Below are 19,044 nucleotides of genomic sequence, written 5' to 3'. Positions count from 1 at the left end.
ATAATGTGTTATTCACTTATTTATAACTTTTTTTATTTTTTATTTTTTACTTTTTATTTTTTTATATATATATACATATATGACGTTTCCTTTTTTGGGAGGTGACGTTTCTAAACATACCCATTTCGGAAACTCTGAAACGTTTCAGCGTTTCGTGCAACTTAGATAAAAACCCAAAACTTGCATTGTCGGGCGAGTTTTGGGTAAGTTTGGCGAAAAAACCCAAAGTTGGGGCTTTGAGTGTGACACACTCAACCACTTAAGGAAGTGAGTCACTTCTTAGAAGTCTATAAATTAAAGAGGCTTCGATTCAATTAGAGGCATCAAGTGTGGATCATTTCATCTGTTTTTGAGCATTGGCTCTGAGGGTTTTAAGACCCCCTTGCTCTTGTCAATTTTGGTGGTGAAATATTCCACCCTACTTGACCTTTCTTCTCTTTGTTATCTCTGTTCTGGTACAGGAATTCTTCAAGGGAAAACGGATTTGTTTGGGCTTGGTTTCTCTGTTAAAAAGTGCTTCTGGAAACCCTTTCTTTACTTCTGCGCAGTGCACAGGTACCCCTTTTTGGGCAGCGAGTCATTCTGGGGATAGATTTTGTGAGACTAAGCATCTTTCTGTGGCAGCGTACCCATCTTCTGAGATTGCTAGGGCACTTGGGTATTAGCGAGTTCATATGATCACTATCTCCTGAGGCAGCGAGTTCAATTGGAACTCCTTCTGTGACAGTGAGCGAGTCACTTCTTGGAATAGCAAGCCCATCTTGGCTTCATTCTGTGGCAGCGGATCCATTTTCTGAGATAGCGAATACAGTGAGGTATTAGCGAGTTCATCTGGGCAAATAATTCTGAGACAGCGAAGAATTCTGGGCTTATTTTGTGTGACAGCAAACCCTTCTGGACTTCAATTCTGGGACAACAGGTACCCAGTAGTTGTGGATTTAATACAGGCCAGTGAGTTAGGCTGCGGTGGCAATTGGACTAGAGCTGGAAGTGCCAAGCCATGTACTCCTGTGTTGACATGCTGGACTGATAAGTGATTACAAACTCTTCCTGTCGCATGCTACCCACCAACCTGGGAAGAAACAGCTAGGGTTATACTGCATTAATTATGTAGGATCTGTCAAGCGTGTTCTATTGTTTGTTTCCTAAAGAATTGGTTAGGGGAATTTGTAATAAGTGGATACTGGGGTTGGTATCAGAAGCTGTAAGACTCATGAATTTATGTTTGGTATTGTATTGTTGAGTTTGGAAACATACTGTCTTTGGCAAATAAGCTATCAATGTCTGCAATGATTGGAAAATCAGAAATTGTGTTGTAAGCAGTATTATGAAGGGTATCCAATTTTGTTGCTCAGGAATCGATACATGAGAATCTGGATCATTTCTGTCTTGTGGAGCCAAAATTTTATATTATTGATTACACAGTGTTCCTCATATCATTGGAAGGCAAGTTGACTGTTCAAAGAATATATCGAATTTGATCACTGTACTGAAATATATATATATATATATATATGTATTTGAAAACCTAGACCAACTTGCCCTAGTTTATTACAGTGGCATCAGAACACAAGCATCCTGCCAGCTTGTGGTGTATGCTAGTTTATGTCTCCTGAGGATACCAACTACGTCACTGTAAGAAAGAAGAGGAATACCCGCCATTCTGCTATGGGACACAAAGTAGAACATGACCCTGGTATCTTATTCCAGGAATTGATACAAGGGAAACAACAAATGAATCAACTATTGCACCTATAAGGACAACAAATGCTTGAGGGACAACAACAGATAGCTCAAGCTTTAAGGACAACGACAAATTGTTATATTGATCACTCACCTCCCCGGCCAATCAAATGTCGCTGCTACCAATAGGATGACAACTGAAGGAAGTGGGAATTACAATCCTGCCCCACCTAACAACCCAACCAGCAGCAAAAGAAGTAGCCGACCACTTCTACCTCAATTTACAAACAACCAAGTGCCAACAGGCCAAGAGGCAGTTGAGCCAAATCAACTCCTAAACAATTATGTCCAGGACTACGCACGATTAGAGGAGGCCACTCGAGCAACTATATTCTTCAACGAATACAATAACTTCCGATATAGGAATAGAGCTTGAGGACAACCCAATGGAGAGCTAGCTCGCAAGGTAAGTAAACTCCCTTTAGCTTCCTTTGAAGGATTATCAAAAAGTTCGGCAAGGGCTTGGGTACAAAAATTGGACACTTACTTCAGGCTCAACACCATGGCAAAAACTGATGCCATTCAATTTGCCTCTCTACACCTTGAAGGAGAAGCCCATGAATGGTGGTACCATGGTTTGGTCACATTGGGGCATACAAAAATTGTTTCTTATGAGGAGTTTACTCAACGCTTGATAGACAGATTTGACCGGAACAACCCCGACATCCATTTTAGGGAATTAGCAATGCTAAAAAAAACAGGGTCACTAGAGGACTTCATTACAAAATTTGAGCGAACTGCTGTAATGGTGACAATCATATCAGAAGAAAGATTAGTCATGCTTTTCGTAGAAGCCTTGGCTGAACCATTGTAGGGATGGGTTTGGGCATTTAGCCCATCCACCTTCCATGAAGCAGCTAAGAAGGCTCAAGATATGAGCAAAGTCTCTTCATCCCAAGCCCCGTCTAAACCTTATATTCACCCAATAGATAAGGAGAAGAAGCCTCCCCAACGAGAAGGAAATCGAAGGAACAGGTTAGACGATGCAACTCGAAACGAGCTCAGACGTAAGAAGCTATGCTTCACATGTAAAGATCCGTGGGAACCAGGGCATCGTTGTATGGGAAAAGGAAAAATTCACTATATAGAAGTCGTATTCGATGATGAAGATGAGGAAGAAGAAGCACCAACATCAGTTAATGAAGGCCCACCACAAGTAGAAACCAAAGCAGTGGGAACCGAAACTCCTAAGGAAGAGCCCCCTGAGGAGGAAACGCAAGTAGAAGTACAATATTGCGAAGGAAAGAAGCCTCGACCCCAAGTTAGGATTGCAACCCTATCTAGCACCCCTAAGTATTACACATTCAAGGTGAGAGGAGTCGTCAAGGGACAACGTATCACTGCCCTAATAGACGGAGGAGCCACACATAATTTTATCGATGCAACACTTGTAACAAGGAGGGGACTCCCTACCGAAGAATTTGAAGGTCTTGATGTGATAGTTGCAGACAGATATAACTTGGACTGCACTCGACTAGTTCCAGGTTGAGCGTGATTATTGGTAATTATACTTTTGTTAGCGATTTTTATGTGATTGACTTGGCCGATCTCAATATGGTTTTGTGGGTTCAATGGCTATATTCTTTGGGAAGACACACTGTGGATTACCAAGCTATGGAAATGGAGTTTAAAGCTCCTAATGGCAGCAAGGTAGTTTTGAGGGGCATGGAAAATGGCGGGCCACAGGTTGTGTCAGCAAGAAGATTGGAAGCCATACTTCGGCATGGTGATATATCCTATGCAACAAACTGCAGGATCATAAATCAAAAGCCCTCTAGTGAGGTCAAGCCACAGTATGCAACCGACATTCAACAAGTGTTGGACAGACACAGTCAAGTGTTCAATGACATCCCCCAGGATTGCCACCTAAAAGAGGGTTTGAGCATACTATTGAATTGGAGGAAGGAGCGAAACCTGTGATAACTACACCATATCGACATCCGAAAAAGTTCAAGGACGAAATAGAAAAAACAATCCAAGAGTTGTTGGCCATGGGACATATTCGACCCAGCTCAAGCCCATTCACATCATCTGTGGTTTTGGTGAAGAAGAAGGATGGCACATGGAGGATGTGCATTGACTATCGAGCACTTAATAAGAAGACCATCAAAAACAGGTACCCCATTCCTCGAATCGATGAATTATTGGATGAGCTACATGGAGCAACATATTTCTCAAAGATCGATCTACGATCCAGATATCACCAAATTCAAGTTCGGGAGGAAGACGTGCACAAAACAACATTCCGCTGCCACTATGGACACTTTGAATTTCTGGTTATGCCATTTGGGCTAACCAACACCCTTGTCACATTCCAATCATGTATGAATAGCATTTTCAACCGACAGCTAAGGAAGTTTTTATTGGTGTTCTTTGATGACCTCCTTAGCATCATGCAGGAGCAGTCTCTTTTTATTAAGGCATCAAAATGTGAATTTGGGTTGACGAAGATTCTTTATTTAGGGCATATGATCAATGCACATGGAGTACAGGTCCACTAGGAGAAGATTCAGGCCATAGTAGATTGGCCTACACCAAAGACACTAACAAAATTGCAAGGGTTTCTTGGGCTCTGCAGCTATTATAGGTGCTTCGTTAAAGGGTTCTCTCAATTAAGTGCACCTCTGACAAATTTGACAAAAAGGGGGGCATTCAGGTGGACAGAAGCAACTAACCAGGCATTCAACAAACTCAAGGAAATAATGAGCTCGTGCCTAGTACTAGCCCTTCTTGATTTTGGCCAACCATTTGTATTAGAGTGTGATGCATCCGGAGAAGGAATAAGAGCCGTCCTAATGCAGAAAGGTCATCCGATCGCATTCAAAAGTTGGAAGCTAGAAGATACAGAAAGACTTTACTCCATATATGATAAAGAAATGTTGGCCATCATGCATGCATTGGCAAAGTTTAGACAGTATCTGGTAGGTAACAAATTCGTAGTCAGGACCGACCACAATAGCCTGCCACATTTTTTGGGGCAAAAGGACTTGAATGATTGTCAACAAAAATGGGTAAGTAAAATTCAAGCCTATGATTTCGACATTGAATATGTGAAAGGGAAAAAGAACGTGGTAGTTGATGCTCTTTCTAGGAAACTAGCAGCTTGTACCCTCATGAAGCTCACAGAAGATTGAAAGGCTCATTTATCCATCGAATGTGCTAAGAACTGGGTTGCTTGCACACTTTTCGACATAATAATCCAGAATGACAGGTACAAAATGGTGGATGACATCAGCTATTATAAAGACAAAATATATTTGGTTCCTGAATCTACACTTAAGGAAAAAATTATGAAGGTTATGCATGATATTCCTTCAGCTGGACACTAGGGGTTCTTTAAGACATACCGACAGATCCGAGAGCGATTCTCATGGAAGGGACTTAAGGAAGACATGATGAAGTATGTCAGAGAATCCCTGACATGTCAACAAAATAAGGTTGAGCATACACCTCCTGCAGGGCTTCTCCAACCTTTGCCCATTTTAGAACAGAAATGGGAAAGCATATCAATGGATTTTATTACAGGATTACCCAAGGCCCAGGGGAAGGATTGTATATACACTGTGGTGGATCGTTTGACTAAATTCACACATTTCTTTGCGATATCAGCAGACTACTCAGCCAAGCAAGTGGCAGAACTCTTCTTCCGAGAAGTTTTCAGACTACATGGGTTGCCGAAGAACATAGTCAGCGATCGAGATAGTAGATTCATGGGTGCATTTTGGCAGGAACTCTTCAGACTTGTTGGGACTGAATTGACCCCTAGCACTAGTTATCACCCACAAATGGATGGCCAAACAAAGATTGTGAACAAATGGATTGAAGGATATCTGCGCAACTATGTGACAGGTCAGCAAAAGGCATGGGTCAAGTGGTTGTACCTAGGGGAGCATTGCTACAACACCACCTACCACCTATCCATTGGAATGACACCTTTCAAGGCTCTATATGGGTATGATGCACCTTCCTTCATTGACAGGATCTTCGGAGACAACAGGGCACCTCTTGCCAAAGATTGGATTCATGAGAGTTAGGACATTCTAAAGATACTCAAGGAGAATATTCAAGTAGCTCAGAATCGGCAAAAGATGTATGCAGATCAACATTGGACGGAGCGCAGTTTTGAGGTAGGGGATCTTGTTTTCTTGCGATTGTAGCCTTACCATCAATCTACACTCAAGAAGAGTGGGCCAGAAAAGCTGAAACCCAGATTTTATGGACCTTACAAAATTCTCAGGAGAGTGGGTGAAGTAGCATATGAATTAGAGCTACCAAGTGATAGCAGAATCCACAATGTATTTCATGTATCATGCCTCAAGAAGGTAGTAGGCCAGCAAGTCACCACTTCGGTTGAGCTGCCACCATTAGATGAAGAAGGACAGTTGGAATTGGTTCTGGAAACAATCATGGCCATTCAGGAAAAGAAATTATGGGGAAGAGTAATTCCAGAATACCTCATCAAATGGAAGAATTTACCAAAAGAGGATGCAACGTGGGAAGGAGAACGAATTCTGCAGAATTTGCAATTGCTTGAGGGCAAGCAATTTCGAGCAAGGGGGACTGTAATGTCCTCAACGAATTAATGACCAAGGGGACTTAGTAGCCTATTTGTCCCCGTAGGCTATAGTCCATTAAATAGGGGATAAAAACCCAAAACTTACATTGTTGGGCAAGTTTTGGGTAAGTTGGGCGAAAAAACCCAAAGTTGGGGCTTTGAGTGTGGCACACTCAAACACTTAAGGAAGTGAGTCACATCATAGAAGTCTATAAATTAAGGAGGCTTGGATTCAGTTTGAGGCATCAAGTGTGGATCATTTCATCTGTTTTTGAGCATTGGCTCTGAGGGTTTAAGACTCCCTTTCTCTTGTCAGTTTCGGTGGTGAAAGATTCCACCCTAGTTGGCCTTTCTTCTCTTTGTTATCTCTGTTCTGGTACAGGAATTCTTCAAGGGAAAACGGATTTGTTTGGGCTTGGTTTCTCTGTTAAAAAGGGCTTTTGGAAATCCTCTCTTTACTTCTGCGCAGTGCACAGGTACCTCTTTTTGGGCAGCGAGTCATTCTGGGCATAGATTTTGTGAGAGCAAGTCCTCCTAAGCATCTTTCTGTGGCAGCGTACCCATCTTCTGAGATAGGTAGGGCACTTGGGTATTAGCGAGTTCATGTGATCACTATCTCCTGAGGCAGCGAGTTCAATTGGAACTCCTGTGACAGCGAGCGAGTCACTTCCTGGAATAGCAAGCCCATCTTGGCTTCATTCTGTGGCAGCGGATCCATTTTCTGAGATAGCGAATACACTGAGGTATTAGCAAGTTCATCTGGGTAATTAATTCCGAGACAGCAAAGAATTCTGGGCTTATTTTGTGTGACAGCAAATCCTTCTGGACTTCAATTCTGGGACAGCAGGTACCCAGTAGTTGCGGATTTAATACAGGCCAGTGAGTTAGGCTGCGGTGGCAATTGGACTAGAGCTGGAAGTGCCAAGCAATGTACTCCTGTGTTGACATGCTGGACTGATAAGTGATTACAAACTCTTCCTGTCGCATGCTACCCACCAACCTGGAAAGAAACAGCTAGGGTTCTATTGCATTAATTTTGTAGGATCTGTCAAACGTGTTCTATTGTTTGTTTCCTAAAGAATTGGTTAGGGGAATTTGTAATAATTGGATACTGGGGTTGGTATCATAAGCTGTAAGACTCATGAATTTATGTTTGATATTGTATTGTTGAGTTTCGAAACATACTGTCTTTGGCAAATAAGTTATCATTGTCTGCCATGATTGGAAAATCAGAAATTGTGTTTAAGCAGGATTGTGAAGGGCATCCAATTCTGTTGCTCACGAATCGATACATGGGTATCTGGATCATTTCTGTCTTGCGGAGCCAAAATTTTATATTATTGATTATACAGTGTTCGTCATATCATTGGAAGGAAATTTGACTGTTCCAAGAATATATCGAATCTGATCACTGTACTGAAAAATAAATAAATAAATAAATGTATATATATCCATATATATATATATTTGTTCTGTAAAACCTAGACCAAATTGCCCTAGTCTATTACAAATTTGAAATTTGGCTTCCTGAAAAACTGTGGATGTGCACCAGCTGATTTTTTTCCTCACACTTGTGGCCTTCCAGCACACAGAAAATCCACACATGTGGCCCAATCTTCACTCGTGCAGCGAATGGCTGAATCTGTGCTTCAGAAATTTAGTACAATCTTCCTCTCCTCCAGTGATCTCTCTCTGGAGTTTTTCTGTTGCAACTTTTGCTTCTCTTCAACCCCCAGTCTCTCACTCTTGAGAAAATCTGTCTCTCAAATCTGCAAATCACTTGCCACTTGTGTTGTGAACTTGTGTCTTCCTTGTTCCCGTAGGCTGTCTTTATACTTAATAATTGAGCTAGATCTCAAACCCTAATCTTCAAAGTGATGTCTGGCTAGGATTAAATCCTAGAACATTTAAGATCAATGGTTTAGATTAGATCCATAGTTTTAAAAGCCGTAACTGGGTTTTGAACTGATTGCCTATCTAACCAGGATTCAAACTGGAACCAGATCAAACTAGATCGAACCGGATTCAGTAAAATGGAATTGAAAAAAATACATAAAATATTTAAATTTTTAATGGAAAAATATTTAAAATTTTAAGATTACAAACCATGATTCGAAGACATTACAGACAAGATATTTAAAGTCTGTTCATTTATATACCATGTAAGGGTGCATAATAGCATATATCAAAATGGCATTGAGTGCAATTCATATCATCAACAAAATCGATAACCAATGAGTTTGTAAATGGCCTTTGGAGTCCAAAAACAATGCTACAGCTCAAGTTACTAGGACACTAGCCTACTACAAATTAGTGATCAATATGATCACTCATCAAACTCATTACGACCACTACACATGGATGATGGGATCATCACCACGAGCTACATAAACATCATTTGGCTCAGAGTCCGAGGACTCCTCAAACTCTTGTCTAGCCTCAGTAGCAGTACTAGCAGTAGCAATAACACTAGGCCTAGCAGAACTAGAAGCACCATCTTGTCGAGTTGCACGACTACTGCTTCCCTCTCCATGTGCCATGCTTGGTATTGGTGGTTCGCTTCCTTCAGCTCTTGGTTCGACTACTAGATCTGCATGGGATCAACACCCCCCAACTCCATTGCTTGCTTAGCTTATCTTTAACAATGCATGAGATTTCTGGGCATGCTTATCTCATGGTTGCATGAGATTTCTGGGCATGCTTATCTCACGCTTTGTAATGAATTTCCCAAGGAAGATAAATCTCTGTTGTTTATACTGTTTGGGTGTAATTTGCTCAATGAAGGTTTATTGTGCTTCTGGTTTGAGTTTTATTCCTTGAAATTTCTGTTCTGGTTAGGAGATGCAAGCTTCACTAGCTCAATTCTCTTTGGGTTGTGTTTTGTCTTGTTGGTTGAGTATCCACTCATCCACAGGTTGCTCATACCTCTCTGGTTCGTGTTTTTCTTGTTGACTGAGTTTCCATTCACCCACAATTTGTATTTCCTCCTCTGGGCCACACTTTAGCTTGCTGGCTGTGTCTTCTTTCTCTCTTCTGAAGGTTGCATGTTCCTCATGATTATTTTCCTCTGCTGGTTTACTTAGTTTGCCAGGTAGAAGATTTTCCTTTTGCTGGTTGACTTAACTTGGCTGAGCAGTTCCTTGTTCCTGTTCGATTTAGCTCTTTTTTTTGTTTGTTTTTAATATATCTGATTGAGAGTAGGCTTTGGCTGGTCGAAGTGAGTTTCATAGCCTTGGCTGATGATAGGGTTATTTACTTAACATGGACACAAAGTACCACATCCTTATTTTTATGTTTAGACACATCTATTTATTAGCAAGGAGTGCTAAGTTACTCATCTAGCTGCTGGATGCAAAGAAGAGTGAGTGTTGAGTTGTTATACTTGTGCTGTTTGCAAGGAGAAGTAATTCATAGTTATTATCCTTATTATCTGCATGTGAATGGAATGGTTACTCTGTATTAATTGAATTGAAGAGCTATTCTGTGTTAATGAGCTGAGAACTGCAATCAGATTCAACAGGGATCTGTATTGGTGCAATGGAAAGGCTATAAGCCTACCATTTATGGATCACCGCCACCCTCCTCCTTATCCTCCACTAGTTGCCTTGGGACCACCTCTTCCCAGCTCTGACAGCTGCTTTGGTGAACTTTTGAAATGAAGAAGAGACTCGTTCGTTCCCAACCAACCTGATTGTATTGTTGATTAGTGGTCCTTCTCCCTCAATGGTGCAATACTACCTTCCTGGTACATACTCATTCACCACGCAAAACCCTAGTCCATCTCCCAGGTCCCTCCTAGGTTACTACATTCCTCTCCTCTCTCTCTATATATATGATATTCAGGTTCAGAAATTTGCAATAAAACCAGAATAAACGTAGTATTTTTGCCTTCCAATATATAGTTTGAGGTTTAGGCTTTGACCAATTACAAACATTAAAACAAATTCTGAAAATATAATAAAAATAGGCTGTCTTCTACCAGGATTGGAGGCTGGACTTATATCATTTTCTTGTTGTGGGTGTCTTCTGCTGCCTCCTGGCTGCATTTATCTCCATTCCACTGTTACTGGTGAGAAACTTGCAGTGCGTTTGATTCTCTTGCTTATATGTGCTAGTTATCTTTTGCCATTCTGAGTACACACCCACTGACAGGTGTAGATTAATAAAGTGTCTATATATATATATATATATTTTCCATTAGAATTATCTTATATTCCATATGAGAAATATACATGTTTCGGTCCTTGAGGGACTTATCAGACTTAATAACATCTCAAAGCCATTACAACAAAGCTCATCATGTCACTTGCGGGAATTGAACCTGGGTGGGGAGGATAGTAGTCATTCCTCCTAACCACCCAAGATGAACCCAGTTGACACACACACAAACAAAAATTTGCCTGGCATCTGTTGGACTGTCTCCATTCACCTTTGATTTCCAATGGGGCTTCCCCTTTTTCTTGGATTTTCTGGCCTCATTTTGCATGCATACTCGGGTTTTAGTGATGATGATCTCAGTGAGGCAAACAACCTTCCCTTTAAGCTCAGCTATTCAGCTGCCTGGGCCTGAACTTGGTCAATTCTTCAATATGCTCAGTTACATTGAGCATCTTGCCAGCTATGTCTTCCTTTCACCACTCATTGTTTGTAACGTACCAAAGCTAAAAATATTCAATAAAATTTTAAATTTTTTCTTTGAGGACTTTAAACAGTTTTGAAACAAACTTCAACAAGACTAATGCAATCTACCTTATTGGAAAGTCTTCTTTGACGAATTTCTTCAAGCACTTGATTGCACAAGTACTTCTTTGAAGACCTTTAGCAAACAATTAGTGCACAGGAATTTGTTGAACAAAGCGCAGACAGAATGGTAACAATAGATTTTGGAGGCAAATAGTAATTCTATTAATTTTGTAGGGGAAGAATTACAATGCACAGTGAATCTGAGGAACCTATTGTAGATCCAGCAATATAACCTCCAGGATGACAATAGCAACACAATCTTCAGGGTAATAATATGCCCAACCAGCTTCAGCAATGACAATCTGGACACCTCTGCTACAGCCTCTTGGCACTTGGTTCTGATATGGAAACTCAGCTCTGGATTAATTGATGAATTTGGATTTTGAGATCTGGAAACTCGAGCTTCCCAAGATAATCTATAGCCCAGAAAATTCAGTCACCAAACAACAGTCCAAACTTAGCTCCAGAATGATGGCTCACTATGCCAAACACTGTGAAACTCAGCTTCTATGATCCGAAACTCGTTCTCTCAGAGATAGAGAGATAGTGATTTCGTCCTCCCAGAAGATGACTGCCATATTCAGGAATTAATCACCTCAGATATAATTCAGCTCTTGGAATGTCTGATGCAAATATATATATATATATATATATATATATATAAGAAGAATATATTTAGCCTCCAGAGTAGATTGATTCTGCCTGTAGATGTGTTGTAGCATTTTTTGGTTTTGATAAGATAGAATAAATTAGTCAAAAAATACATAAAAATATTTTGAAAAAATGTTAAGTTAGGATATGGACATAACAATATTGAATAGAATGTTTTTGAAAATACCCTGATGATGATGTTCATATCAAAGAAAATGTTAGGTTAGATGCTCTAAAAAATCAAGGCAAAAAGAAAATGTTAGGTTGGAAAGAAGAGAAAACAAATAAACTCTGAAAGTGAGCAAGTCTAAATGCCACTACTATTTTTCTGCAAAATAATGGTTGCGTGTAGCTTGTCATAAATGCCACAACCCATGACAGTCAAATAGTTTAATCTTGAATGCTTCATGCTTTAAATTTGATGCTATAGTGAGATAATAAAGATTTGGCCAAACTATTTAATCTTGGCAGATCAGTAGTTAGGTAGAGAATAATAAGGTGCTCATCAGTTTAATCTGAGCCCTTGGATGTTATAATGTTAGAATTAGATAGTTTGCTTTTTAAATAAAAAGAAAGGAGAAGGGTTTGCTAGCTTAAATGCACCCATTAAGTGAAGAAAAAATGATAGGATAAGCAAAGGGTAAGTAGAAGAAAGGTTGCAGAAGTTTGATGATTGATTGGACAAAATGTACATTTATCCTGTTTTACCATATGTTTCTATGTCCATGATGCAATTACACAAAACAAATGAAGGTCTACAAGATAAATTAATTAACTTCCCTCATCCCTATTCATCCCTATATTTACTAATTTCCCCTTCCTACCTTCATACAGTTCATATTCATTCATTTTCCATAAAAACCCCTTTTCCTAAGGTCAAAATCCTTTTTTACCTAGGAAAAGTGAAAATCCCATGTAAAATCCCTTTTTACCCAAAAAACCCACAAAAAGATGTTTTAGCCTAAGTATTGATATATATGCGAAAAGCAAATAACCCATGAAAAGCATAATACTTAGTGTATTTCTCCTTTCCGCTCATATTTCATATTAACGCTAACTTAATGTATTAAACCCCTAAAAGTCCTTTCCTGTATATATTAACTCCCTTTATTAAAATATCCCGAAACCTTTAGTTTTATTATAAAACTATGTATTTAATAAAACATTGCATCGACGGATCGCAAGCCTTTCAACATGAATGCACTCTCCCCGCATTGCGATATGCGATTGCAATGGACCCAAACCTGACGCAAATATATTTCATATTTCATTCCCATTTCACATTCGCCTTCATCGCAAGTCTCGGCTAAAGCATATACCCTCCGCCATTGCGATCTCTGATTGCGATGGGAACCCGGACCCGACACAATATTATTCATGTTTTATTTCCATATCGTGTTCGGCCCTTATCGCATTCCTTTGCGATGGGCCTTCCTTAGCCTAACCCCGATTGCGATATGCGATGAACCTGGACTCGATATCATTTATCCGCCCGAATTCATATTATTTCAAGTTCGCCATACCGTGTTTGCAAAGAATTTCTTTGTTAAAAGTTCTTTATGATTTAAACGAAGGAATGACCAAAACCTCCATTTAACCGCTAATCTCAGTTTTAACCCATAATAAAGTCCATTGTCGTCATAATTAATCGTTGGGACCCTCCGTGTTGCTCTTTCACTCCACCACTGTCTGATCCAATACATTCAAATCCACGACCCTTAGTGATTTCGGGTTGGCTCTTTGTTCGAGCTTTACCTGCCCGAAAAGTGGTATTCCTCTGGCCTCCCTTGCTACGTGTCAGGCTTAGATTATTTCGGGTGACCCCTCCCAAAACCGCCCGCGCCTCATAAGCGGTGCGATGAAAACCAAAACCACCTCCCGCATAACGACAAAATGACCACTGTTCACTTTGCGCCATAATTCGTAAAGTAGACTGTTTTTCCGTTTAAACCAAAAAATCACCATTTTGCTTTGTTTCGCCTGTTTTCACAGTAAACCCTCCATAAGCCTCTGTGACCAATAAAGCCATTGTTTTACCTTCTGATACGCTCTGGACTCCTTCCAATATCCTTTCAAGCTCAATAAAGCCATTGATGTCCTTCTCTATCACCTTGTTTTTCTTAACAATTTCTGTGTTTTGCAGGTAAAAACTCTTGTTCCAGGCTTACAAAGAAAAATCCTGCATACAGTTTGAAGACAAATATAAAGGATTTACTGTTGAAAAACACAACAAAAACCTGAAATGCACTGTAAAGGTAAAAAGAACACAATAAAGGCTACTCAGCAGGGTCAAAGGATATTACAGAGTTTAAAGAGTATCAAATGAAAGATTAAATGAAAGAATCAACCAGCGTAAAGGATACAAACAATCAAGTAGCTTAAAGGGCAAAATATCAAACAACAAAGCCACAACTTGAATAAAAGGGGCAACAAGAAGCAGTTCAATAGCTGCCCCTATTTTCTTGCATGAAGATCTTTCCTTTCCTAGAATAAATATTTATCAGTTTTAGGATATTTTCTTAGCTTCATTACTGTATAAATAACTCTCTTCTCGAGTTATTATAGGTTCGAAGTTCAAGATTCATTGTTCATTGCTTATTAAGTCTTGATTGTTAATTCTACTTTGAACCTGGAAGCCACCTTTGAAGGAAGCTTTTCTAGACACTTGATGTACTCAGTCTTCCTGGAACCTTAATACAAAGCAGAGGATTTTGAATTTGATTTTACACAGTTTGTGTTATCCTGTAAGTTTTTCCAGTTATCAATCATTATGTTTTTCTTCATATGCTTATGACTTATAGAGATATCTAGTTAGAAATAATTGTGTCTCAATTTATTCCTATAAGCTCCTGAAGTGATCATCTATTAAGAGAATGGATTAATGAACTTTTTGTTTAGCTAATCCCCTCTAATCAATAAATCATCAACATCTTATGTAAGCTTAAGTATACTGCCTTGAACCTTTGGAATGTAGTTTAGAAGGTTTTTCTACTTATGATTGTTCATATTATTTTCTGCCTTCTTCTCACCGCTATTTTGATCTATATCACTGTGTAAAGTTTTATAGCAGCCCTTTGCTGAGATATTAATATATCCAAAGGATTAAGTATTTCAATTCTAAATCTGTCTTCATTCATTGGTCTTCCAAAACTAAAACCAAAAACCCCAAAACAATTATTTTAGATGCTCTGGCATTGGTAGCTGACCTACTACTATCTCAGATGTACAACAAGATGCATGCCTCAATGATCAGCTAATTCTGAAGAAAATATGTGAGTGATCTAAGCCTCCTTAATTGATAAACCTCCTGGAATGATAATGGCTTGAGGTAGTAACTCGATCTTTTTGGAAAATGTATAATCAATCAATCTCCAGTAGTCTGGTGTCCTCTGGTTTGATGCCCTTTGGCTTCAATGCACAAATCTAACAAGACAGATTCGGCCTGCGAGGGGATAAGATGTTCTCAGCCTTCATAAATTTGATCTCGGCCTCTTTAGGTGATACACTATTTGGCCTCTAAAAGATGGCACTTGATCTCTAATGAGGAGAGGCTCCCAGCCTCCTAAAGATGCTCTCGACCTGTGTAAGATGAAGCTCTTGACTTGTGTAAGATGAAGCTCTCGGCCTCCCAATTAATGATGCAACTTGTATTCAAAGCAAGGAGGATCTTGGCCTCAATAATAATATATGATAAATGATCTGTTTCTTCAATGAGGGTAGGCTCTCGGCCTCCAAGATTTTTTCTCTCGCCCTGCCAACAAGAAAGGCACTCAGCCGTCCAATCAATTGCCCTTTTCCTGCCAACAAGAAAGGCACTCAGCCGTCCAATCAATTGCCCTTTTCCTGCCAACAAGAATGCACTCAGCTGTCCAATCAATTGCCCTTTTCTTGCCAACAAGAATGCACTTGGCCTTCACTGGAATAAATAAGATGAACTCAGCCTTGGAGAATGGATGGATCAGCACCTGCAAACAATATAACTTCGGCAAATATATTTCCCTTCTGCACCTTGAGAACTCGTTGAAGAATCACCTGCAATTAAGTACAATAGAAAAGTCTGACTTCCTCAGTAAGCAAACTAGGGTGGCTATGGAGAACCACCGAAATTGACTAGAAACTGGTTAGGGAGGCAATGATGTCCACCGAAACTAGTGTGAGAGTTTCGCCTGAAACACTCGAGCTGAAACTTGCTTGAGCTCCAATCCAATCACAATAAGAAATTACAAGATAGAATGCCTGAGGAGTGGTCATCGATCTCTTTTTATAAGGCTTCACCGGATTTTCTCCAAGCTTCTAGATCTCTCCTAATATTTAATTCATGAAATCACTTATTTCACCAAATGGCTTTTTACTATTTTTCTTTTATAATAATGGTTTTGCCCCTTTTTATTAATAATAATTTACCCCTTATTTACTGTAATAATATAAGAGTGAGTTGGGGTAAAACTCCTTAATCTTCTTAGCAATTCTCCCAACCCCCCCTTCCCCACCTTGCTAGCCTAATGGAGACAATTAGGTTTCCCCCTCTTGCTAGCCTAATGGAGACAATTAGGCAAGCGGGAATGCTACCTCTGTGCTCAAGAAATAGGGGACATTACATTGTTGTGTATGCCATTAACTTCCATAAACAAGTCCAGTTCCACTCAGTAAGCTTGATTTTCAAATGGTTCAAATTGGAGAAAGAAGTCCCACTTTACAGTGGATTTATAACCATGGTATATCTAGGGTCTCTGGGGGCTTAATATTCACAATGCCATCAGGATTATTTTGGTTCCTGCATGCAGCCCTGTCACTGATTAATGATGGTATATGTTAATTGTATGTATTATAGAATATTACAGGATACATGTGGGCAAGTGCATACATAATCAAGTATGCATGCTTACATGCAGGCAGATATGTAAGAAATTTAAGCAAGTTAGGGAGTGTATATTTATTTAGTAGCTGTAGAATAGTAGACTGTAATAGTTTGAAAATTATTGAAATAAAGGTACTCTAACAGATTATTGAAATAAAGCTGTATAGACCTGTGAAGTTCTACTAGTCTTACACATGTTTCTTTGTAGCAAAACCTGGTAAAATTAAAGTGCAATTGGTTGAACAATGCAGGCTTTTGTGGGTGTGGCAGAAGATATCAATGCAATTGTAATTGCATTCAGGGGTACTCAAGAAAGGAGGTGAGCAATTTTACTTCATGAGAGATGCATGTCTTTGGCTTTCCAGTTATAGTAATCTGCAAGCACATTCATATTCTTACAGTATTCAGTTGAAGCATTAGACCTTGCTTGGTTGGCACCATAGAAATTTCTCAATTTCTGTGTGGGTTCTGTAAGCCCTGCCTATGGGCTTTCCAATTTAGATAGAAGCTGTGTTCATAAAGTTTTCTTATGGTGGTTTTCTTCTGGGTATTCCAATTTAGATAAAAGCTGTGTTTATAAAATTGTCCTGTGGTTAAAACAATCATATTTAATTTCTTGCACAAAGAATCTATGTCACCAAGATTGATGGGGCTGAGTATAAGTACATAGTTTGGCTCTTGAAAATTTCCATATTTTACAGATCTAAGATATTTGATTTGGTTCTGAGTTTGCTGAATTTTCAAGCAAAACATAAAATGTTTTCTTATATGCACTGAGTGAGGCTTTAAATATTTTTTTGTTGGAAGATTTTTAATTTTTAATGGCCTAAGTGGCCTGGGTTTGACCTGACCAAGTTTGCTAGGGTTAATTGGTGCAGGCCTCAGTTCAGGTGAGAATGTGGTGATGGGAATAACATTGCTTGTGGTGTCACATGTGTGTAAAACAGACCAGCAAACATATTATTGATCGAATTCCATCTAGTGCAAGATGCCAATTTCATATCTGAACATAACAATATAATGATTAAGGAAGAATCATTAGCAGAGAGAATGAACCATAGACTATGACAAAAAATTCTGAAATAGTCGCATATTTTGAAATTGTAGAATGCATATTACAAAATTACAAATGTTTCTTGGTAAAATCATTGACGGCTGCTGTTTCTCCACCTTGAAGTCAATCAGGCTCCTTGAAATCAAGCTGTCTTCTAGAAATATCTGCTACTTGTTGCTTTTGTTTCATGTTGCATCCTTGTAACTTTTTTGACGGTAGAAGGTTAGTAATGGTGAGGATGTTCCATTCACTAAGGGGTTGGGTTGGGTAGGGATTAAGGTGCCATCTTTTACATATATATTTATTTTCCTTTTTTCTTGGGGCAGATCCCCTATCAGCTGCAGGATTCTTGGGGACAAACCAAGTCATTTCTAATTTAGTTTGTGTATAATTTGTAAACCTGCTTGTGGGCATTGTATTTTAGATCGAAAGTGTGATTTTTGAAAACGATTAAACTTTTCTTCACAAAAAGGAAAGGAGCTCTCAAAGCATGAATGACCAACTATCACTATTGTCAATGGCTATGGAGTTTCAATTCCAAACAATGGCCTGAATGTTAATCTTCTAGCATAACATGAGAGTAACAATCAACCATTAAGCCAAATCCAAAATTTCTATACTCTGAGAGGAGAAAACATTAGAGTACTTGAAATCGGGCTGTCTTCTAGAAATATGATAATATCTGCTACTTGTTTTTGTTTCATGTTGCATCCTTGTAAATTTTTTGGCGGTGGAGGGTTAGTACTGGTATCAAAAGGGACCTTCCTATAGACATGTTTACTAAGAAGGTACATATGAACGACCATGTAAAATGGGTACAAGGTGAATGTCAGAACCTGGGTAATAATGGTACCCCTGAAGTAAGTGATTTGTTGAAGACAGAACGTCGACGCTTAAAGAAAATGAATGGAAGAATTGTGCAACAGGAGGAGGAACTTGATAAAATTCTGGTTGAGCTTGATGAATGAGTGGCAATATAAGTAAGTGGACTTCTTTTGTCTTTGTTGTGTTTATGGATGAAAGTAATTTAGTATTAAGAAAGTCGTCATGGTATTTCATTTTCATTATCCCTTTTAAACAAACCCTTTTCCCAAGTCTTTGAGGAAGGAGCAAGTGGGATCCTTCCCTTATTTTGTCCTTGAAGATTGATATGCCTAGGGGTAGTGAATGGACTTATTCTAGTCCAGTGAACCTAAATCTACTCCATTCTTCTTCAAGTGAGTTGATCCTTGAACCCATATGCCCCAAAAATATATTGACAAGCTAAGGCATTGGTCTTTCCATTGTCCCATCATTTTTTTATTCTTTGAAAAAATCCTTAAACTATTTTTATAGGGTTGAGCCTCCAAAATCATCTTGTGATTCCTAGATTGTGTGTGTTTGGGGATCTTCTCTTGAATTCAAATATGGAAATTACCTTGAAGAACCATAGCGATATAT

General features: G+C 39.2%; 1 protein-coding gene across 2 annotated transcripts in view; it reads left to right on the top strand.

Annotated features, from left to right (window-relative positions):
- Nucleotides 1-16,899, top strand: part of LOC149200816 (uncharacterized) — a 118,519-nt gene extending 101,620 nt beyond the window's left edge. For both annotated transcript variants that reach the window (XM_089399640.1, XM_089399639.1), the window contains exon 6: nucleotides 16,802-16,899. In XM_089399640.1, the coding sequence (XP_089255766.1) occupies nucleotides 16,802-16,873 (72 nt within the window). In that variant the 3' untranslated portion in view covers nucleotides 16,874-16,899. The remainder of the gene's footprint in view (nucleotides 1-16,801) is intronic.
- The last annotated feature ends 2,145 nt before the right edge of the window (nucleotides 16,900-19,044 follow it).

This window comes from Pinus tabuliformis, chromosome 2_1 (assembly GCF_031772625.1).
Source record: "Pinus tabuliformis cultivar Carrire ecotype Pingquan chromosome 2_1, CPIR1, whole genome shotgun sequence".
Taxonomy (NCBI): Eukaryota; Viridiplantae; Streptophyta; class Pinopsida; order Pinales; family Pinaceae; genus Pinus; species Pinus tabuliformis.
This window is presented reverse-complemented; position numbering and strand designations above follow the sequence as displayed.